This window comes from Phlebotomus argentipes, unplaced genomic scaffold (assembly GCF_947086385.1).
Source record: "Phlebotomus argentipes unplaced genomic scaffold, Phlebotomus argentipes genome assembly contig_5, whole genome shotgun sequence".
In the NCBI taxonomy this organism is placed as follows: Eukaryota; Metazoa; Arthropoda; class Insecta; order Diptera; family Psychodidae; genus Phlebotomus; species Phlebotomus argentipes.
The window spans coordinates 6772843-6795915 of NW_026776165.1; the positions used below are offsets into that span (position 1 = coordinate 6772843).

The 23073-nt window shown below is 46.3% G+C and overlaps 4 protein-coding genes across 5 annotated transcripts; 3 read left to right on the forward strand and 1 right to left on the reverse strand.

Moving 5' to 3' along the window:
• The first annotated feature begins 980 nt into the window (after nt 1-980).
• LOC132265715 (equilibrative nucleoside transporter 4) lies at nt 981-5464 on the forward strand. The gene is made up of 3 exons (XM_059766479.1): nt 981-1852; nt 1921-2287; nt 3692-5464. Exons 2-3 carry the CDS (start codon nt 1930-1932, stop codon nt 5152-5154), a joined length of 1821 nt encoding a protein of 606 aa, XP_059622462.1. The 5' UTR covers nt 981-1852; nt 1921-1929; the 3' UTR covers nt 5155-5464.
• A 167-nt stretch (nt 5465-5631) lies between these two features.
• On the forward strand, nt 5632-8453 carry LOC132255419 (sorting nexin-14-like). Its single transcript, XM_059751439.1, has 5 exons — nt 5632-5828; nt 5895-6027; nt 6086-7339; nt 7399-7699; nt 7767-8453. The coding sequence occupies exons 1-5, from the start codon at nt 5719-5721 to the stop codon at nt 8156-8158; spliced, it is 2190 nt and encodes a 729-aa protein (XP_059607422.1). The 5' UTR covers nt 5632-5718; the 3' UTR covers nt 8159-8453.
• Nucleotides 8256-10799, forward strand: LOC132255898 (A disintegrin and metalloproteinase with thrombospondin motifs adt-1-like). Its single transcript, XM_059752069.1, has 2 exons — nt 8256-8324; nt 8400-10799. The coding sequence occupies exons 1-2, from the start codon at nt 8256-8258 to the stop codon at nt 10797-10799; spliced, it is 2469 nt and encodes an 822-aa protein (XP_059608052.1).
• On the reverse strand, nt 10778-16693 carry LOC132255421 (uncharacterized). Of its 2 annotated transcripts, XM_059751440.1 has the most exons (5): nt 16025-16693; nt 13216-13407; nt 11856-12883; nt 11642-11791; nt 10778-11583 (listed from the first exon to the last, which is right to left on the reverse strand). In XM_059751440.1, exons 2-5 carry the CDS (start codon nt 13359-13361, stop codon nt 11318-11320), a joined length of 1590 nt encoding a protein of 529 aa, XP_059607423.1. In that variant the 5' UTR covers nt 13362-13407; nt 16025-16693; the 3' UTR covers nt 10778-11317. The 2 variants fall into 2 exon arrangements, with proteins under 2 accessions (XP_059607423.1, XP_059607424.1); XM_059751441.1 differs by lacking the exon at nt 16025-16693 and having other exon boundaries at nt 13164-13321.
• Between the last annotated feature and the right edge of the window lie 6380 nt (nt 16694-23073).

The window sequence follows — 23073 nt, forward strand, 5'->3', positions numbered from 1 at the left end:
ATGCGAATTTCAGATTAGATAAATGAATTTGCAGATCAACTTGCGAATTAGTTAAGAGAGTTAAGAGTTTAGAGTAGTATCGGTTATCCGGTTCACAAGGCATTCGAATTTGTGCATATTTCAGATTGTGCTTTTGCTCAAGGGGGAAATAATATAATCGGAAGTGGTGTACATCTCAGCAGAAGTATAAGGAAGTGGAAAGTGTAGAAGAAATTGTAATAATTCGAACAATTATTTTAAATTTCTATTGTTTATTTTACTTTTATAAATTATACAAAATCAACTCTATAATACAGGCCTGCATTTTGATCATCTTGACATAGTTTTCTAGGTTATGTGACTGGGTTTTATGACAAAATAACCCCTCAAAATGGATATATTTGCACTGAAAATAAAATTATTCCGCACAAATCGCAATTATGGCAGATGAATGGTAAGAAAACAGACCTCATCGCTTAAATTTGAATAACTAAAATCAAATAATTATTATTTTATTATCTTAAATAATAGTATTTTAATACTTTCTGTAAGAATTTAAGTATATTTAAATATTTGATTATTTTCGCTACATATCGCCGCAAGAGGGCAGCAAAGTTGGCGTGAGGGACGCTAATAATATCGTATAATTTCCTCACTCTTCACAAAAATCACAAAATAATTAAATAATCGCAAAGTTTTTAATCACAAATTCTCTAAAATGTCCCTCTAAAGCAAATCCGAAAACAATTAATTTTTCTGGAACTGATTTATGATGAAATATCTCAATTCATCATTGCCAACAAATGAGTGTATTTGGTGTGGAATTCGATGCGCAACAGAATATATTCATAATCAGTGAAATGCAGTAATTTTGCAAAATATTCTCATTTATGATTCATAACTTTTGGAAAACTCCTGATTCTCCCACGAGGTATAACTTTATCCTCATCGCATATTTTACTGCAAATTCCAGGAAGCACAGCTTCTCAATATCATCAAAAATATATAGAAATATAGAGAAGAGTTCAGAGCACAGAATTGAATGTGATTTAACACTATTTCAATGGCTGAATAGAATGCCAACATGAACGCATTCCTGTGATATGAAAGTGCTTTCAATCATATTAGCAATGAAATAAAGAGCGCACAGCGAATCCTTGTCAAAAGGACACAAAGCGCGCTTCCTAGAATTCCTTTCATCTGCACTCCATGAGATTTTTCATATTAATTCCATTCCTGGGTTATTATTACGCTTTCTCGGACTGCATTTTCCTCCCCTGTAAATCCACTGAGGGTCGTGAAAATTGCTGCTCATCATTATTTCATCAAGTTTCCAACCGCAGATTTTCAATGTCACATTCTTCCTCTCTAATACATAATCCATCGAGTGCGACTGCCTCACTAGTTGTCCTGCGTGTATTGGCCAAGGTGCATCCCATTCACAAGCGCGGACTCGCGGATACCACAGTGTCTGCCAAGATTGCCTCCCGGTGACGTAGGCGCGCACTTCAGATGGAGTGTGATCACAACAAAAGCTCCATCTCGCTCCGGAAATCGATGAAAGCGCGCCGCCGCACTGGATTTTCCACCAACAGACCCGGAAAAGCCGAGAGGACGGCACAGTTCGCGGGTGGAATGCGTCGAGTGTGTCTATAAATACCTTTTTTTGTTGATCGCGCCCAGATTCATCTCCTGACTCCTGAGCCTGTCCAGCGGACCCGAGTGTCGTGCAGATTGCAGCCCGTGCGCGGGTCGAGTGGCGCCGAGTGTGCTATGCAGGACATCTACAGCCCGGGCGAGATGTGAAAAAAGTCCCCCCACAGACAAGAAATCAGTGGCAGGAGAGAGAAAGCACAATTAGAGGATAATCCAGGTGAGTTGTGTGTGCAGACGCGCGAGCGGCGCTTGTTGTTGGGCTAAAGGCGCGCCAACGATCCGCAGCTCGCAAGGATGGAGAGGGAGAGTGCCCATCCCGACGACGGGGACTCCGCCGGGGATGTGAGGAACACGTATGAGCCCCTGGGCGGCTCCAGGCGCCGCTACGAGCCATCTGAGAGTCCCGACACGGACACAGGACCGCCCAAGGACCGCAAACGCATCGCCTACATGGCGCTGCTCACCGCCGGAGTCGGCTTCGTCCTGCCGTACAACAGCTTCATCATCGCCGCTGACTACTGGCAGGTGCGCTTCCCCGGGCGCTCCGTGGCCCTGGACATGAGCATGACGTACATCCTGGTCGCCTTCGCCACGGTGCTGCTGAACAACGTCTTTCTCTCGCTCGTGCCGTTCAAGATTCGTGTGCAATTTGGTGAGTCTCTTTGGCCGCCGTCCAACCGATTCACACTCCGCAACTCCCTCGGCGACTCCTTTTCATGCGTGACACTCTCTTACTGGCCGCAGGACGCCAAGGCAGAGTCATTTGCATCTCGGTGTACATTTGCTGGTGCTTCTTGACTGTATTTATTCATCCAATTCTCCTGCACGAAATACCTTTTGAACCTTTGATAAGCACGAGTTGAGACTTATTAAATTTCCATTGAGAATCTCTCAAAATCCCTCTTAATCCCAGCAGAATGCATTTTCAACATGAATTTACACCCATAGTATGTTTTGGGGTGAATAAGTTTCACCACCGACGGACAGAGCTTCAGTCAAGTCCAATTATTGCTCATCCCTTAAGTGCGCATCAACTCGTTAAGGCATTAATTATGCTTTAGAATCTCTCTGAAAGAGATTAAAATATGTGGTCGAATTTTTTACATGCAATTTATCACTAATTTCACATCCAAATCAAACTGAACGGTAGAAAAGCTAAGCAATTTTACAGGGAACGCTTAAATTACAAATTAATTAATTGATTTTAGCAGGGAAAATTCAATATAAAATAACACACAAATGGATTAATTTCCACTCAAACATGGAATGTTAAATATGTGTTATCAAAGTTTAAAATAATCTTTGGTATTCTGAGTGTGTTAAAAAATTCACCACAAATGTTTGGAGCAATTCACACAAGAAATTTAGAAATGTGTTATAATGGTTTAACACACGCTTTTGCTGTTAACTGTTTTACTGCAATTTCAATAATATAGACAAAATTCACTACTTCGCTTTTCTTACACAATGTGTTAAAAAACTTAAAACTCTCTATTACTGTTTAAGCCATTTTAGCGAGAGTAACAAGGTCGGTTTTTCCTTTTTTGTTTGGAATGTTAAACTTTTACATGTTTAAAGTTTTTACATTTGCATGTTTAACTGGGAGTTGATCCAGAAAACTCATCTCATGTGTTAAAAGTCTCTTACATTTACACAACTTTCTACTCGAAATTGGAGCATCACTTCAATTGAATAAACCTCCCTTGTTTGCACCCCAAACTCTAACAATACAATGTGCAACTCTGGGTGCTGCTCATCAGCAAATGTGAGGTATTGAAATTCAAGCTTTGTTCTGCACTTCACATTTGTGAAAATAGGGAAAAACGGGGGGGGGGGGAGAGTAAAAATGGGGCTGGAGAGTTTCGGGGAAAATCAATTTAGTGCACCTTCGCCGCACAATGGATGCACAGTGTCAGTTAATTAATTCAAAAACATCCCTGCGATGTTATTCAATTTGCGGAGATTCCATGGCGGGCGGACTTAAATTGAATTTGGCGCGCTAATGGATTGCTAATTGGCAGGTGGAGAGAGAATTGAATTTGGACTCTCTTTCCAGGCTACGCGATCTCCTTCACGACGCTCGTGTTCGTGGCACTGTGCGAGGTGGCGTGGCACATGTTCGCCGCCACGACGGCGTACTCCGTGACGCTGGCCGCCGTGTCGCTGGTGGCCATCGGCTGCACGGTGCAGCAGTCCAGCTTCTACGGCTTCGCCAGCATGCTGCCCAAGGAGTACACGCAGGCCGTGATGGCGGGTGAGAGCGTGGCGGGATTCCTGGTGTCCGCGAATCGCGTGATGACAAAGCTGCTGATCGAGAACAACCGCGTGTCCACCATGATCTTCTTCCTCACGTCCAGCGCCTACATTGGCATCAGCTACGTCCTGCACACGGTCACCGTGCACTCGCCCTTCGTGCGCTACCACGTGAAGGCCTGCGCCAAGATCGTGCTGCAGCCGTACGAGGGCCGCCAGTCGGACTCCATCGACGGCGGCGAGTCGGCCAAGTACGGCGTGCTCACGCTGGACCCCAGCTCGCCCACGCAGCCCGCGCCGGCGCTCAGCTTCAGCAATCCCGTGTACGAGCTGTCCAATCCCACGGCGGGCGAGAACAGCCTGGACGCCGCCCTGTCGGATGGCTCGCCGGCGCCGGCGGAGCCCAGCGTCGCCTTCAAGGTGGAGCACGTGCTGACGCCGGGCGCGTGCAGCCGCGGCCGCCTCGGGGACTTCCGCAGCGGCCTGGAGGCGCGCTGGCGCGTGGCGCACGCCATCTACCCGTACATGGTGTGCATCGCGCTGGCCTACTGCGTCACGCTCTCGCTGTATCCGGGCATTGAGTCGGAGATCATCTCGTGCTCGCTGGGTTCGTGGATGCCCGTCCTGCTCATGTTCACCTTCAACTCCGCCGATGTGCTGGGCAAGATGCTCGCGGCCTTCCCGTACGCCTGGTCGCGCCGCCAGCTGACGCTGATGTCCGGCCTGCGGACGCTCCTCGTGCCACTGCTGCTGCTCTGCTGCACGCCGCGCGAGCGCCCCGTGGTGAGTGGCGAGACGCCGGCGTTCTTCTTCACGGCCGCCCTCGGGCTGTCCAACGGCCTGGCCGGCAGTCTGCCCATGATGCTGGCGCCGGCCAAGGTGCCGGCCACTCTCAAGGAGGTCACCGGCAACATCATGACGCTGTCGTATCAGGTGGGACTCACGGCGGGCTCCCTGCTCGGCTACATGTTCGACTCGATCTTGGGGCCGCAGCTACCCAATCCCTGTCCCGTCTATCCCTACATTCCGTCGGCGCCTGTGATAAACACCACCATGGCCACCACGACAACGCTCCTCACCACCACGGCGGCCGCGCTCAACACCACGCAGCGGATGCTGTCCACGGCGGCGGCCAACGCCACCACGATGGCCAGCGACCTGCCCGACGACATGCCGCATATCTTCTCGATCGCTTCCACCACTTTCTACAACTCCACGCTGCTTCTCAACAACACTTCCTACGAATTCAGCGACCTTACCAACTGAGCCCCTCTCTCTCTCTCACGTACTCCTTAAGCCGCGCCGCCGACATGCCCCCCGGGCTGCAGGCCGGCGACGCTCTCTATTACTAAAATACCCTCTCTAAGTACTCTGTGAAGAGCATTGCTATACATATTGTAATGATATTTATACACGTATGAATAGTGTTAAGAGATGATATTAGACGCATTCAATGCATTTTGGACGAAATATCGTGTATGGAAGACGCTCTGGAGGTGGAAACTATCAATTATCTCTTAAATGTAGCTATAATACTCCATAAAATTGATCATATAAAATATAATGGAAGTATTTTGGAGACTCACTCGGCATTTTTAATTAAGGTTTTCCCCTTGTAAAATTGCCCAGTAACGGTTGAATTTCCTTCAAAACTCCCGCCATCACATATCCCACATTGAGTCCGAAAAACATTCGAAATTCGAAAAACGGGCGCGTGGGACAAATGTGACAAATGTCACTGTGTGGAGTTCAAAATAAACTTGGTGTGTTGTGGCTTTTTCCCTTTGTAGAAAATCGCATTTTCAGCCGTCTTTCAGATGATTTAGCGTCATGTCCGTGCCGTACTTAACCCGCCTGGTGGTGAACTTCTGGCGGGACAGCGCCACATGCCTGCTGAGCGTTGGCGTTGTCCTGTTCGCTGGTCTCTGCATCATTGGCAGGTGCGTAGCAAATCGCCCAAATTGACGGACTCAAATTCAATTAGCAACGCCCTGACCTCTCTGCAGCCTCACCCTGGGTCTCTTCGTGGTCGTGCTGTACATCTGCGGAGCGATCGTGGGCGCAGTATTACTAAGCAATAGAGAAACCATCGCCAAATACTTAGACAAGACCAAAGACTTCCTCGGCTTCCAGGATTACGTGAGTGTTTTTGTGGGGTTTGTGGCGCTTCTGACCTTGTGTTTGGGGACCTTTTCAGACCACCGGCGACACGGAGGAGTGCCACCTGTGCGGCCAGCGGCAGTGCGAGCGCCACAAGAGCCATCAGTGGCGACCGCGCGAGCCCTGGCGCGGCTGGAGTGTGGATGAGCAGCTGGACAAGGCCGTGGATCGCTTCTACACGCGCATCCTGACGAGCTTCGTAGAGAGTTGGTTCTTCCTCGTGTCGCGCAATGAGAACTTCGTGCATCTGCTGAAGGAGAATCTGCGCGAAGCGACTTGCAGACTTGTCCTGAAAGTCCGGCAAATTGACGCACCTCTGCTGATCACAGAGAAACTCCTGCCCTGTGTGTTCGCCCACCACGAGACTGTGGCCAAGATGCTGGCCGATGGAGTGTCTGTGGACAAGCTGTCGGCCTCATTTGTCCATCAGGAGTTCACAGTTCATCCGGCGGCGCTGAATCGTCGCGCAGAGCTCGAATATCTTCGCGGCGTGGCGAGATGTCTCATGCCACGACTCCTGAATACAGATCAGCTGGACAGCAAAGTCATGTGCACGCTTCTGCGTGAATTGACGACTTGCTGGGTGCTTTTGCCACTGCTGGACGTCATTTCTGATCCCAATCTTATCAATCTCCTCATCGTTGTGGCCACAAATCCGCGTCAGACCGCAATGAACTTCCGGGAGAGCCGGAAAGTGACATTCCTGGAAGCCTTCACGAAGCGCCGAGACACTCTGTCACCACCTCGAGAGCCCACCAAAGCCAATTCAACGCAAACCTGGGCGTCGTGTGACGATCTCCTCGCCGACCAGACGAAACTCTACTCTTTCATGCAGTTCCTGAAGCGCGAGGGCGCCGTGGACATGCTGCGCTTTCACCTGGACGTGGACAATCTCAATCGCGAACTCCTGGATCCGCGTGTCACCACGGATCCCGCCAAAGTGTCGGCGCTGCAGCAGCAATCGGAGAAGCTGCTCGACACGTACCAGACGCAGATGCAGAAGGAATTCGGCGCTGGCGATGTGCAGACGCTCACGGAGGCGCACGAGGAGGTGCGCGCGAATCTGCAGGGACGCTGGCGGAAGGCTTTCCGGCGCACGCCAGAGTACTTCCGTCTCGTTTATGGCGACAGGGACGTTCACGCCCTCGAGACGAATCGCGGCCAGGATCAGAGCGGCGCCACAGTTTCGCGGCTGTCGAAGCTGAAAGGTGTGATTCGGGGAGCCGTTGACGGAGCTCCTCTGGAGGCGACAGAAATGCCCACCGTCTGGGATGCCTTCAGTGAGTCTCAGGTGAGTGAATTCTCTTCTCCTCTGGGAAATTGTGATCATCACGCCTTGTCGCTCTGCAGACTTCCGCACCCAATCCGACGATCTACAGTTCGGTGACGCAGAAGCTGCGGAAGGAGCGCGGCCAGAATCTGGACAGCTTCATGGTGAGCTTCATGCAGTCCATCGAGCAGAGCACCGACGTTGGCGAGGAGGTGATTGAGATGCTGGAGGAGGGCGAGCGACGGAAGCCCAATCCGCCGGGGCGAAATCTGGTGTTCGGAGACTTGTTTCGCGTGCACAAGGATGCGCATCTGCTGCACAACTCCTCGCTGGCGCTGCCTTACACCGTCAAGGGACCGTCGCAGTGTCTCGTGTACATTTGTGAGTAGGAATTTGCACAGCTCAGGAGCAGTCTGAGAACAAATCGTGGGTGATTTCTGTATTGCAGTGACTCGAATACTTGCTGCACCAACTGTGATAGTGAAACTCACGCTGGCTCTCATTCGTCTCTCGCGCACCACCGTGGATTCCATCATCTGTCGCGGCCTGGCCAAGCTGCTCAGGATTGGACTGCACGAGCCACGCCTCGCCTTCCTTCTGGCGCTACTCGAGGAGCAGATCTTCGAGGAGAAGCCACCGAAGCGCGAGGAGAGCGAAGCGGCGGAGCTGAAGAAGCGCCAAGAGTTGGCCAGGCGACGCATCACGATGGTGTCCAGGCGGCTGGGCAACGTTGTGGACACTCTGCAGTCGCCGGCGCTGAACAAGCACCTGATCTACTGCCTCTTCGACACGATCCTGGCGGAAATGTTCCCGGAGATGGACAATAGTGCACGTGAATAGGAGAAATTTGACTCTAGCTTTCGTTGTTATTTATTTTGTAACATAATTTGTACAGTTCGTTTTGTGAAGCATATTAGGTGAAAAATTTGTTAATGAAATGGGACTCAAATCTACGCCGATGCATTTCCTTTCTTTTCGCTGGGCAAATAAGGGCTGCCAATCAAGTGTAATCTCTGGAAGAGCCGCGGGAATCCGTTACGGCGCCCGCATTTGGCCGCGAAGGTTGTGAGTATAAAGCCAGCCAGCAAAAGTCGCTGCCAAGCTGAGAGTGTCTTCAGTGTTTGGCTGTTATGCGTCTGGTTATTGTGCTCTTCGGGATTGTCGGGGCTTTTCCAGCCCCGGACAATCTGCACCACTTCATGAACGCCAACGAATTGGGGTGAGTTTTTCAGGAAATGTTTACAGAAATTGCTCTAATAGTTTGTGTGTGTTTCTCAGGTACTATTTTGAGACAGACACAGTGAATTCTGTGCCTGAGTATGAGATTCAACCGCTGATTGTTGCTGAAAGAAGTGCTTTTGGTGATTCTGGAGAGCGAAATCTCCGTCTGAACTTCACAGCATTCAATCAACCTTTCGCATTGGATTTCTCACCAAATCGCTACTTGATTTCCCCTCAAATTCGCATCATTGAGCTCGGAGAGGTGGCAGAAACACTGGAGATTCCAGAAGAGGACAGAAATTGCCACTTTTTATCATCTTCCGGAGGAATTATCGCTGCTGTGAGTGTTTGTGAGGAGGAAGAAGACGCTCTGAGTGGAATAATTCTCATGGATGACGACACGCTGGAGATTCGTCCGCTCAATGATCGTTTGCAGCGACTACTCTCCGTCCAGGAAGCTCTGCTGGACACATCAGTCCGCCCAGGAACTCCTCATATCATCCGCAAAGCTTCTCGCTTGCCAGCATTCTCAACTTTCTCACAAGACTTCACTCTTCGCAGCGATCTGACATTTCCGGAGGATCAATCTTCCGGCCGGATGGGATTCCGTGATCTGAAGAGCATCGTGGAGTTGGGAGTGTTCTTCGATGAGCCTGCGTATCGGATTTTCGCGCCATTCTTCCAGTACGACGCCAAGAAGCTGCGGAACATGATCCTGGCGTACTTGAATGGCGTCCAGGCGCTCTATCATCATCCCTCCTTGACGGAGGAGGTGGACATTGTGGTGGTCTACATGGAGATCATGCGTCGACAGCCGCGAGATCTTCCGCATCACGATGGCGAGCGCAGTGCTCTGCTGGACTCCTTCTGTGCCTACCAGAAGCGCCTCAATTCTGCCTCTGACGCTGATCCGCAGCACTGGGACATGGCAGTGTACATCTCGGGGTTGGACTTCTTCGCCTGGGAGAGTGGGAAGCGCAACGGTGTGACAATGGGCCTGGCCACAGTGGGAGGAGTCTGTATTCCCGAGTATAATTGCGTCGTGGCGGAGTTTGGCGCCACGAACAGCCTGGGAAAGCCCTATCCGTCCACGGGCTTCACCTCAGTCTTCATCCTGGCGCACGAGATTGGCCACAATCTGGGGATGCATCATGATGGCACGGGGAACTCCTGTCCGAAGGATGGTTTCGTCATGTCGCCATCCAGAGGAACTGACGGTGAGACAACCTGGTCAGCGTGCAGTGCTGACGCCGTGCGCTCCCTGAGACGCTTCGCCACGTGTCTGAGAGACAAGCCGGACTCTGTGCCAGAGGAGAATGACGCCTGGATGTTCGGTGGTGTGCCTGGGCGCTCCTGGACTGCGCGGCAGCAGTGTCAGTTGCTCTTGCTGGACCAGGACGCTCTGGCCACAGAATCCGCCAGCATGTGTCGCAATCTGCACTGCCGGACGCCGCACAGGAGTGGATTCTACTTCGCCGGACCGGCGCTGGAAGGCACAGAGTGCGAGCGTGGAAAGTCCTGCCAGGGCGGCGAGTGTGTGCCTGCGAGGGCGTCTCTGCCGATCCGCGAGGGTGGCTGGAGTGCGTGGCAGCTGGAGAAGTGCTCCTCTGGGTGCATTGAGAAGTCGCGTGGGTTTCAGGCCGGGAAGCGACAGTGCACAAATCCTCCGCCTCTGAACACTGATCGTGGCTGCGACGGACACTCTTTCGCAGTGGATCTCTGCCCTGACGATCGTCTCTGCAGACGACGTCGCTCTGCTGTGGACTTCGCCACTGTCAAGTGCCGGGAGTTCAGTCGAAAGCTGCCCGAATTGGACAGGAAAGCGCCAGGAATGCAGGCTCCGCACGAGTCAAATCGCCTGTGGATGAGTTGTGCGATCTTCTGCAAGCGTCGCGACACGGGAGCCTATTATACACCTCGACTGGAGCTGAATGACTTGGGAATTGATCCCTACTTTCCGGACGGAACGTGGTGCCATCGTGAGGGTGGCGAAGAGTACTTTTGTCGGCAGCATCACTGCTTGCCCGAGAGTTTCCACCTCAAAAAGACTGATCCTTGGCTTCTGGGCGAAGACATTCCACTTCCGGGCAATGCCTGGCCAACTTCTGAGCCAATTGATGAGAATCTCCTCAAGTATCACTCCCTGGACGCTCAAGGACGTCCCTTACTGACACACTTAAGCGCTCAAGACGTTCCAGATTCGGCGCCCAATTGGACAGACGATAATGATTATCTGGATCTCAATTTAATTATCCCATAAGTTTTATTTTATCATCCTACAATTGTTTGGCTAAGAATCTAATCAGCAAGTCAGGCGCATTCACACTGAGTTCTTGATAGACTTAAACACTGCTTTTGTGACTTAAGAGTTAATTGGTGGGTATTTAGCGGGAAGGATTTAGTATAGAATGAAAGTTATCAGTTTACTGCGAATAATTTATATAATAATTGATAAAACTTTCAAAATACTATGAATATTTATACTTGGAATATGTAAATAAGTTCTTTGATATCTCAGGTCATTTTGGGGTCATTTTCATGGTCTTTTGTTGTGGAAATTTGAACTTTGCCCGTTTATTTGTCCCTTTCAAGCAGTTTTTCAGGTCTTGGATTACCTTGTTATTCTTCTTCACCTTAAATGGCATGCTTCTTCGAAGGATTCTCTTCGCTTATTTATTCACCTAAGCTTGCTGAGTCGCAATTTGAGAAAATTATCTACCTAAATCTAAAATAATCACATTGAATGCCTTAGCAACGCTATTGGGAGAATACTTCCGCTTAACTGACTTTGTTGATCATTTTGGTGAGTTCAGTGTACAGGATGCAGTTGCGATTGCGCGGCTTGCAGATCTCCCGGTGATCCAGGTGGACACCGCACACCTCGCCAATGCCCGGATCCGCCGAGTCCACACCCACAATTCGCAAGTACAGCACAGACATGAGCGTGAGCGCCGTCTCGATGAAGCTGAACACGCGAATCCGCAACTGACCGCCGCGATACAGCGCCAGGAAGCGTCTGTGCAACTCCAGGATGCTCTGGCAATCTGAGGATGTGAAAATGTCTTAGAGAATCCTCCGAAGAGGGAGCTGAAACACACTTACTCTTCTGAATCTCCAGCAGCTCCACGGATTGCCGGAGGAGAGGCAGATTGAAGTCTGCCAGGGAGCTTCCGCGATGTGGCACAGAGTAGAATAGGATTCCTCGACTAGATTGCCACAGAGGTGCTCTGTCAACACGCCCACTCTCCCACGCTGAAAGAAAGAGAGAGAGTTGTGGATTTAGAGACAATCTCCGGCCAGAAACACGCGAACTCACCATCCACGATGATCTGCTTGATGAAGATGCCTCCCTTGGAATGTCCCACCCACACTATCGGATGCCCCACGCCCACACCATGTTGAATCAGCTGCTCCGTCATCTCCCTGGAGCGCTCCACGAGGGACGTTCTGTTGCGCTTCCGCACCCACAGCGGTCGCCAGAGGTAGGGATCTGTGGTGTAGTTCAGCGCGATCACTCTCACGCCTGGACAGCTCACGGGCAGCCAGTCGCGAGGCCAGCACGTGCTGTACGGCTCACCAGACGCATCCTCAAGCTTTCCAGGCGGCGTTCCTGGACTCTCTCGCACGTCCTCCTCGGAGTAGCGCGTCCGGAAGGTGGGGAAGGACACACGCCTGTCCTCCCAGTCGCTCTCGCCGCCGAGACACTGCGCGAAGTTCGCCTCGAAGCACACCTGGCGCAGGAGGTTCTCGAACTCCTCGTCATTGAGCAGGGGATTTGAGTAGTGCCGCGCCCTCTTGGCCACGTGCGGCGGCGGTGGAATCTGGTGACTGTGTCGGGGGCGCTTTGGCGGCCTAATGGGCGGTCGCGGCGGACGCTGGACTGTCTGCTGGATCTTCTGACGCTTCCCGTGCACATCCCACTGGCCCTGCTTCCACGTGTTCACCAGCGATCCGTGCAGTCCGTGGATGAAGATTACGTCCGCGCGGATGGGCACATCAGCCGGAGGCTCAGCCAAGACGTTCAGCGTCACGCACTTCTCGGGCTCCTCGAGCAGCAGCGCCGGCAGGCGTCCGGGAAGCGTGGCGCCACGCCTGAGCTTCATCATTTTCAGCAGGGGATCGATCTTGTGCACCACCTGGACGGAGGAGAGGCTCATGGACACGGTGTTGGCGGAGAAGGCGAGGAGATTCGTGAGCAGACTGCGACTGGAGCGCAGATTTCGCAGAGAGCGCAGCACGCGAATCCCTCGGATTCCGTGCCAGCCCTTCACCACGCCGTTGAGAATGGGCACGAGGAGTCTCATGAGGACGCCCAGAGCCACTCGCATCCGATTGCTGTGCGAGCTGGAAGAAGTGCGTTCAGAAGTGTCTTAATTATTAAAGACTGCGCTGAGAGGCTATGGAAGTCTCTTGATATACTGCAAAGAGTGGGGCAGCTGTGAACGTGTTCAGTGTTTCGTTCAAAACTGCCCCACTCTCCCCTAAAGTCACATTACAATTCAGGCACAATTAAGATGGGATTCTTCTCTGGCGATTCATTGCGAGAGAAATGAGAGTAAACAATTCCCTGGCCACAGATTCTAAGTCCACGACTGAGTGTCGCAGTGTTGTCTCGATAAATCACCTGCATTCCTGACCTTTCCCAAGAGTCTCGCGTTGCGTTCACAAATACTCACTCAATCGACACAGCCAGGAAATCATTTCTGCGCGGCACGAGAGCCACATTCTCCTCGATGTCGTCCTGCGAGGACTCGGGATTGGAATTCTCTGAGACATTCTCCAGCCTCATGATTTGCTGCGAAGCACGCGCGTCTCGATGCATGATTTCCTCAAATATGCCACCGTGTGAGAATCTCCACTGATTTCATCTGTGAAGAAGAGGGAGAAAAGGCGGTGAATAGGATTGAAAATGTTCTATATATATACTTCTGCGGGATTCTCCCAACATGAAACATGAGGTCGTAGTGCCAATTTTCACTCCCATTTGCCTGTGTCTCATTTTTATCCGTCGTTTTGTTGGTTTCTTTTTCGTCTCTTCTTTTTTCACGACTGTGTAAATATATCGCCCAGTTATTTCAGAGTGTCGACAAACTGAAGGTTTTACGAAATTCTCATGCAAGCAAGGGGAAGATATTGTGGTCGGAAGTGGTGTACAGCTCAGCTGAAGTACTTGGGAAGTGGAAGTGCATGAATTTGCAATTTACTAAGGCAATATATAAAGAAATCTGATAAGGATTACAAGTTTTCAATATTGAACTGCGGTTATTATGCTAAGACTGATTATAACCTCTAAATACTGCTTCAGAATACAAAATTACCTAATTTAAGAGCTTTTTTATGGATTTTCTACTTTAAAATAAATTTATATTCCCCAAATTCTCCTTTAAAACATTTCGAATAAGATTCTTTCAAGGATACTTCTAAATATCTTTAGATAATTTTGAGTTTATGTGTCAAAATTCATCTGAAAGAGCGTTTGAAAAATAAAAATCACATCAAAATTTTGGTTAGAAACTTGACATATATTTTTAAAAACTGTTTCTCCGCAAGTTTTCAGGCTCATAAAAATAAAAATTGCGTCTTTTTAGGACAAAGAGTCCTAAATTTGTGGCTATAATGCGAAAAAGAAGAAGAATATAAGTTCTGAAAGTGTCTGTGCAGAAATTGTGAAAGTGTCAGGAAGTGATGTACACCGTTTAGTCGTATTATCTCCCCCTTGCGCTTAAGTGCGCTACTGAATCCAATTAATGCCCTCTTGATTAAGAATTCTGGTTTAATGGGAGAATATATATAGAGAATATTATGTGAAATTAAGAACAGCTATTTTATTAATTATATTGTCTGCGCAATTATAAAATATAAAACTCTTGATGGGAAAATTGTGGAAATTGTCTGAAGCAAAAGCCAGCTGAAAATTATTCTCATTACCATAGTTTTTCTATTCATTTCTTTGCTGTCGAGCATGAATGAGTGAATGAAACACTCGATTTTTCAATTATTCACACCAAAGCAGCGAAATCAGTTTAATTGGAAAACAAGCACGAAAGTGAATTCACAGTTCGCGCCCGAAGAAATGGGCAACGCGGGCATGTTGAGCTGTTATGATGGTGGGGAAAAACTCAATTGAGAATGTGCCTCAATAGACTCGTCTTTGAAATTGTCTTGCAAGCACTATTTCTGTGCCTTTCTTGCCTTCGTCAAAGTCAAAACAATTAATAAATTGTGTGTTGCTGTGAAGGAAAATAAATACACAAGCATGAAATGCATTTCACGTCAATATATATTGCAATCATGCAAATTCCCAACAATAATCACACTTTTTCCGCATGAGACACGAGGCAAAAGGAGTGACTCTGCGGGGCTTTGCTGGGGCGCAAAGAGGCCCCACAAGAGTTGAGTAACAATGAACGATAAGATACTCCGTTATCGTGTGTGAGGGAAGAAGAAAGAAAACTATCTTGAGACAACAACGAGTTAAATATAACACATATTTCTCGGCGGCGCACGTGGCGAGAACGTGCTCAGAGTGAATCTCCTCCTCCCATTGGGCTTCACAGAGAGCTTCAGCGACTCTATTTCCTCATCTTCCACTACTCTGAGAGGAATCCGTCAATCAGAGACTCTTCGGTTCGCCCGGTTTGCCCTGGAGATAGACTTTGACCTCAGATAATTAGCTTGGTTAGTTTCTTTTTGGCGTACTTGCCGATAAGGAGCCTCTCTTGAGTCTCGGCAGGTATTTAAGTGGAAATTCCTGCGAAAGTGTAATGAAACAAGAGATTTTCAATCTCAATTTAATCTATAGCAAATTCAACTGTGATAAGAGACGAAATCTCCTTGACCGTAAATACCAACACATTCGCATGCTTGCGCCTCTTATCTTCGATTACTTGGCAATTTCAGACAAAGCGTTTTTAAAATAATTAGTATCTTTTTTTCTGTTTAGTGAAGTCGACACAATAATATGGCAACGTTGAGAAAGAGCTCTTGTGTAAAATATAATATCACTTCCTGGCTATTCTTGCGCGAGAAGTTATATTGGAGTGAAACAAAGGAAAGTATATATGGCCAGACTGAGTACACCACTTTCTGACACTTCCACAATTTCTGTGCGGAATCACAGACACTTCCACTGCTTAAATACTTCAGCTGAGCTGTACACCACTTCTGACCACATTATCTTCCCCTTGGAGTGAAATAATGTGGAAATAGACAAACCCTGAACTTTAACTTTCACGGTTCAGTGACTTTGAGTTGGAAAGAATAATTCTGCGTTCTGTGATTAAAATAAGATTTCACATTGGAATTGATAAGTTGCAGATGAGAGAAAATATACATAGAACTTTCGTGTATGTGCAGAAAATTGGGTCAGAGAGATGAAAAGTGAAAATCAAACAGCCTCTATGTACAGAGCATTTGAATTGATATCACCATGGCAATATTATTGCAATTGAAGTTGTGAGCGAAGCACAAATCTAATATACTCACTTTTTATTTATGTCACACCAATGCTTCAAGGTAAACCACTGTGGGCCAGCATTATTAGAAGTTCACATTATATTATACATAAACACAGGTACACAGTTTCACTTCTTCCTCTTCTGACACGGATTTATCGTACACAACAAGTTGTCAGCTGGCAATTTTCTTGGCCGTCTTTCACCGAAGCCCTTCGTCTTTGTCTCACTGGCGCACAAAGGAACACGGCGGCGACACAGTCTGTAGGGAAAATGTGGCCAAATCAATTGGGAAAGTGTGTTAGTCACTTTTGCATAACACTATGCAGTTGGAAGAGCTTCTGTCGCCTCTTCTCAGCTGCACAAATCACATGTGAAGCACCAAATGGCTCGACTCACACTGCCAGAGACACTTGGGACTCCTTCTGGCCACTCGAGAGTCACCCACCAGCGTCAGAACTGCGTCCACAACTGGCAGTCTCCGCGGAAAATACAAATAGCGCCAAACCATGCGCGCGCTGCACACCAACAGCGTGGCAAAGGCGCGGGAAATGTGTGAGTCCGCCAAGATGTTAGACACGACCAGGGTCGCATTCAGGGCGGAATTACGCCAGCGCGAGTGCATAAATTGGACGAGAAAGAAACACTCTTGAATAAGTGTTACGTTTTGGGCCAATAAAGTGCTTTTTTGGGGCAATTAAAATGCATGGAAAACAATTAATTATTCTCAATGAAATGCAGAATAGCATTGTTTACTACCTGGATTTCGTCACACTGACTAATGGACATTTTTCACATTTTCAATCAATTGAGAGAAGGTGAGAGATTCTTCCACAGCTTCTGTGGAGAATCTTTAGCACAAAAGATGATCAAATTGATTTTCCACGTCCGACCATAAAATCTGCCCCTTGAATTTTACTTACGTGGTTCTATAAATGTTTCCTTCACTGTCCAGTGAGAGTGGAGAATCTCGCATTTTTCTCTCGAGCATGCGTAGAATGTGAAGGAATGTCAGCAGTTGCAGCATAAGCTTGAACATCAACAGCATAGTTTTGTCAAATCTCCGCATAAAATACTGTTTTTATCTATGAAAATCTACTAAAAATTACCACGAAAAACAACAGGGAGAAGCTAGAAAACATCCTGCGTCTTTTGGGACTGAAGCAAACGAGTTTTCTCTTGAAGAACATCCGCCGTTTAAGGAATCTGTAACTGTATAATGTTATGAGAAAGTTCAGAGTATTTCTTAATAATCCTATGTACATTTCAGGATTACTATGATGAGATTCCAGGAAGATAACGTTGAGATCGGCTGCAAAAACAATTCTTTGTGAATAAGACAACTTAAGGAAAGACGTCCTCTAAAATCCATCTTAAGAGACGTCGAAGATATGTAAAGTTTGTAAGGAAATCACTGCGTTGAGGGCTTCTTTGGCTCTGTGCTTTGAAGTACAGACTCGTGATGAAAGCCACATGAGCATTCACGAGACAATTTGAGGAGCTTTCAATTGGTGGATTTCTGCTTGAGGTTCTTCAGCCAAGAGGACACTCAAGAAGCTCATTAGAATGTGTCACAATGATGGATCTCTGCACGAGTGCACAAAACTATAATCTCATACTCCTGTAGATCCTCAAGAGGCTCTCAAAGGTGTGTCAAATGCAACTACAAATCCTATGTTTTCTCCATCTCTTCAGTGGACAATTCAATCGTGGAATTATAACATTGAATTGACTCAATAGAGAGCTCTTTATGCACAAATGTTTCTATTTGACATCTTAGGCAGTTGCGATAATGGTACTGAGAGGAATTCTGCTTTATCCCAAAAGAAAGAAGGAGAAATTGGTCACTCTGTGTCTCATTGAGGACGCCCAAAGGACAGACGCGATGAATGACAGGGTAATTTATCAGTATTCGATGCGACATCTTATTCCATGTCTCTGTCGAAGAAGAAGCTGAGGTAGAAACACTGAGACAACGTCACGTAAGTTCTCAACTTCCTCCTTGCCATTCTGGATGGTGTTTTCCTTTTAGATTTCACCATTTGTCATGCATACGAGTCAGCAACAATTTTCCCATTTGCTCCAGTCGCAATTCCTCCCGCGAAAGCTGAAAGTGCAACAAAGCATTCTCAATGACTTCTCTCAGCATTTCCACCCTCACAGAGTCTCAGAAGAGAAAGGGGTGAGTCACTCGTGAAATGTTGAGTGAACTTCCGTCAAGACGCTGCTCTCGAGTGGCTCTGAAATGCATATTCTTACCAAGCAAATCGCTAAAGCGATCCCTTGAGCACTGTTGATTGAAAACAATGGCAGCGCAAGTGGGTCGTCTTGAGAGGTGGAGTCCGATTGAGGGAATTGCCAGGATGTCCTTTGTCACGCTTTTCCTCCGATACACTTCTGATTTCATCATTGATTTCAACGATTTCACCGTGCTTTCTTTAGTGCTATTTCGTCTGTGATTCAAGAATATTTGGGATTGATTCTGTGCCGTTCTTCTTTGATCAATCACGTCTTAATTCCTGAACAATAATTTGAGATATTTCTGGATGTCTAGTTATCAATTTTCTATCAATTAATCCACGTCTTCATCTATTATATGTATTGGAAAGTGTTTTATCGGAAATTTTAATTGATTTTGATGCGTACTCTTCTGGAAGTGGGACAATTTTCACCTCTTTCCAAGAGTCTTAAGCTTCAACTTTTAATTAAAACTAACACAGTAGAGAGACAGTGAGAGAGTGAATTAAAGTTTAATTCACTAGTCGCAAAATCTTGTCTTTCAGAGAGACAGAGAAGTTCTCAGAAAGACGCTCCGAAAACCGCACAGTTGTAAGTAAAATCAAAGTGCGGGACGTCTCAAGTTCACCAAAGCGAATAACTTTCTCCACTCCAACTTTGGCCTGTTTTTTTTCATCGCCATCATCTCCACTGACGCGAAAACCCTTTTTTCCGCCACGCGAATTGACACCGCGAAATTTGTGCCATTTCATGTTGCAAATCAACCAGTGCGGAGTTATTTGAAAAATGTGACGAATAACAAAATTCATGCGCCTTTTTCTGACAAATAAGGGTGTGACTGAGGGGGTGGGAAATTCGCTGCGGAATCATATCTAACTGTGGGTGTTCATTTCAAGTGATTAATTACCATCTCAGCATCTCAATAAAAAGGTGAATGTGACTTTCGAATAAATTCAACTCCACCAGATTCGCCATTTGCCAATAAACCACTCAAAATTCCTGCCATATTTCATAATTAATTCATGCCCAACCCCCTAACAGTGGTCGCATCTCATTCCCACCCTTTCGCAGCGGCCGCGAATTCCTTCGCGAAGGGAGAAAAGTCAGTCTGAGGCGTCTTTGGAATGTTTATGAGAAAAGTCGTTTGCGGAAAAATGCCAATCGTAAATTCAATCGTATCGCATGACAATTTTCTGCCTTCGCAAAAACTCTCATTTGCTGCAGAGCTTTTCGGGGTTGGTGTGGAGACGTGACAAATTCCGGATGTATCACTTTCCAACCCCATCTCATTGGCCACCCCCACGCCAAAACCTACATTTCTCCAACACGACAAGGCAAAACCACACACGAAACTTATAATTTATAGTCATCCACTCTAGAGATAGCTTTCAACCCCGAATTCTGCATTTCTCAATGCCTCTGACATGGGAAATGTGAGCGCATACCATTGGGAATGGGAAGATCACTCAAAAATCTCATGTTGCATGTGATTGAGCATCATTTTCCGAGGAAAAACAGCATGCAAAGAGTCACGCACCAGTTGAAAGAAGTGGAGAAAAGTTCAGGAACACTTCGAATGGGCGGGGCATTTGAGTGGGCGGGGCTTCTGTTAAAAATTCTGCAACATCTCTGCAAATTGCCTACAAACAAATCTCATTAACTTTTTTTGCCTTTTGCAACACAACTTCTAAGACTCTCGTATTCATGCAGTGTGTCAAAGTGAAAGACTTTTGAGGACGACCATGAAAGGGTGGAATCTAAGATGAAAGGAGAAGTTTATTTTGGCCAGAATATTCCCATGTGAATGTGCATAAATTTTGGCAAAATCGTCTATTTGCTTTCTCATCTAATTTCAAACTGAAAACCTATTAAATTGGGAATCCTCTTCTGAGGCATCTTCGTCAGTTTCTGAAAATGTCGACAGAGGTTGATTTGCATAATTTTGCATGCGTGTGAGATAGTTTTATCGCATGCTGGCGGCGAGGAAAGACACTCTGTCAGTGTGACAAATTTGTGCAAATAACCAGAAAATCACGAAGCCTCCAAAGAGTGGAATATACTTAGTAAATATCACGTAGTGAGCTTCTGATTAATCATATCAGACACTGCCATGCCTTTAGGGATGTCGCACGAGGGGAGAAAGCGTCTTGAAGGCCTTCTCGAGACTCCTTCAGCCATTCTTGGTGATTGTTGGCACATGTGATGCTAACAGGTGGCTGCAGAGATTGAATCCGAGTCATTTTGGACATCCTCGATGGGGAGAATTTTCTTAATTACTCCATCATCAACCCTCTATTAAATTAGTACACACAGAGGGACATTTAAGGACACCTCCTGTGTACCTAATTGTCGACAATCTCAATTTACACACCTCTGTCGAGAATGATTAGTGGGTCAAAATGGGCTATTATTATGCTCATTTATGGGTTACAAGCTGAATCTTGAATAACTCGTTTCACTGTAATTTCTCTTCAGTTCAATATTAGATTAAAGCATCAGAATTGATGTGTTAGAATGCAAATTGTTCATTAAATTTGTTTCTGATTTGTTACATAACCTAAGAAAATGATTTTTGTGATTGTTGTCAGTGCAAAAATGAAGAAAAATTCAAAGAATTGGGATTAGACAGTAAAAGAAGCGTTCCAGGAAAGGAAAATTGCAAGTTTCTGATCACTTCATCTTCTTAACTTCTTCAGTACATCTCTTCTGACTATATTATCTCCCCTTTGCTTGAGTCTTTGATACTTTTCTGGGAAAAAGTTGTTGTCAATTTCAGAGAATTTTAATAGAAGATGAAAATACTTATAACTTCTTCAATAGTGAATTGTTGCTTTTCAATCTGATATGGAGATTTTTGAAGATAAATTCTGAGTATTTCCAGAAAGAAATACAATTTTTGAATCAGACATTTTGCGAACTTTGTTGCTGAAACTTGTAGTTGGACTGAAAATGCTTCTTGAGCGGAAGGAGTAATACTTTGCCTGAACGACTTGTAAGAGTGTGAGATGTTTCCTTTTGCATGCAAAAGTCTTCTTTTAAAGGGCAATTAAAGTGAAAGAAAAATACGAATGCTTGTGAAGAGTTGTGGTCCAGAAATGGGTGGGAAAAGTTATGATGCGTCAAGGGTGAAATTTTATTTTTAACAATGGTTCTCGAAAAAAAGAAATGTGAAATACAATGCCAAGTCTTGGAAAGCCTCGCAAGATATTGCAAAGATGCCTCGGCTTAACGAGAAAGCCTGTGTAATATTTCAGTGAGTCGAATTTAAGGGGATTAATATTTAAAACGAGTGAAGAAACGAAGTGTCTTGAGGCATTTCGCAGAGAGGGTGAGAATGAATATAAAACCATATCCCATGTAGATGATCCACTCTTTTGCAGTTTTATGGGGCGAAACCGACATGAAAAAGCAAACAGGAAGTTTCTATCTTTCTTCACTTGCGCCAAACTCCTTCCACACTCCTGACATTTATCTTTCCTGGGCACAAAATCCACCCATCTAAAAGCCATCTTGCATGCGGACTCAATCCCTCCCGCCCCCCAAAAGACGTTGTAATGCTACACTTGTCCACTTTACTATCTTTCTTCGGTGTGTCGGTGAAGGAAAAATGTTGCTGAATGCAAACTGCGGTGAAGGAGAAGACGAAGAAGCTTCGGCGTGGAATTAATTTGAATAAATTAAGATTTCGAGGAGTTCAGGAACTTTTCCGCCAAACTTCGATCAACCAGACACTCTTTGCGAGAAAAGTCCAGGGGAAAATCACTAGTTGATTTTTTTTAGGGAATCTTAAAATGGTATCAACAAAATACTTCAATATCGATTCATTCTTTGTGAGTTAGAAATCAAATATTCAAAATTTGAATAAGAATAATCAAAAAATGCTTATTTTCGGGGAAAATATAGAAAAAAATCAACTTGTATTCAAAAATTTTCTGAATATTTGATTAAAATTTAAGCATTTGATAATTTTTTCCGCATATCGCCGCCAGAGGGCAGCAAATTCAGCGTGAGGGACGCTAAAATTATCGTATTTTCTGCATAATTTTCTCTCTCTTCTCACGAATTCTCATGCTTTAAGACTTCCTGGCGTAATCCTGATCAGAATGAGAAGAATTTTGACCGCAAAAGTAAAGGTTTTCGTGTAGAAAAAACCTGTTTTAACAATCAATAATAAGAAAGTTGATACTTTGAAGTCGCGAGTGATTTTCCCCTTTTGGGAAAAGTTTAGAAGTTTAACTGGGGTAAATTACGAAATTAAATTCAAATCAATAAGGTACATTTTTGCCTTATCACGCCATGCATACAAATATATCAATTTGAATTTTAATCATGGCACAAAAGTGTGATGCTGGCCAACTTGTGGCGATGTATTGATTGGTAAGAAAGTGGCACGGGTCAAGAAGGAATCGTGCCGAGTATCAATGGATAAAAGGGAAAATCCATGGAAAAAGCTCTATATCAATAATTCGGCACGAGAGACGAAGAGTTGAGGCTTTTCACCTTTTTTTCCTTCGCTTCACTCTCCACTTAAATTCTCCAATATCCAGTCAATTGCTCCAGCATCGCCAATGCGCCCTTCTGGCCGGGATTTAGTTACTTTATGAATTATGTTGCAAAGTTTGATGGCTGGGGGAGGGCAAAAGGTATTCTCAGCACCCCCGCAAGAAGAGTGTGCATGCGGAGAATGGACGGCAAAAGGAGGGATGATAAAATATTCAGCATGATTCGGGGCGTGTGGAAAAATGCCGGAGAAAAACTCCCATAAAGGCACTTCTGGCCACTCGCAGACACGCTCTGCCCTCGCGAGCCCTCAAGTCTTTCTTGCATAGTTTTTATCTCAAG

Coding starts and splice junctions, on each gene's coding strand:
- LOC132265715 (XM_059766479.1), top strand. CDS start 1,930: ATGGAGAGGGAGAGTGCCCATCCCGACGACGGGGACTCCGCCGGGGAT. Junction 2,288..3,691: donor CAAGATTCGTGTGCAATTTG/GTGAGTCTCTTT, acceptor CTCTCTTTCCAG/GCTACGCGATCTCCTTCACG.
- LOC132255419 (XM_059751439.1), top strand. CDS start 5,719: ATGTCCGTGCCGTACTTAACCCGCCTGGTGGTGAACTTCTGGCGGGAC. Junction 5,829..5,894: donor GGTCTCTGCATCATTGGCAG/GTGCGTAGCAAA, acceptor ACCTCTCTGCAG/CCTCACCCTGGGTCTCTTCG. Junction 7,700..7,766: donor GCAGTGTCTCGTGTACATTT/GTGAGTAGGAAT, acceptor TCTGTATTGCAG/TGACTCGAATACTTGCTGCA.
- LOC132255898 (XM_059752069.1), top strand. CDS start 8,256: ATGGGACTCAAATCTACGCCGATGCATTTCCTTTCTTTTCGCTGGGCA. Junction 8,325..8,399: donor ATAAGGGCTGCCAATCAAGT/GTAATCTCTGGA, acceptor GTATAAAGCCAG/CCAGCAAAAGTCGCTGCCAA.
- LOC132255421 (XM_059751440.1), bottom strand. CDS start 13,361: ATGCATCGAGACGCGCGTGCTTCGCAGCAAATCATGAGGCTGGAGAAT. Junction 12,884..13,215: donor TTCCTGGCTGTGTCGATTGA/GTGAGTATTTGT, acceptor CACTTCTTCCAG/CTCGCACAGCAATCGGATGC. Junction 11,584..11,641: donor GCTGCTGGAGATTCAGAAGA/GTAAGTGTGTTT, acceptor TCACATCCTCAG/ATTGCCAGAGCATCCTGGAG.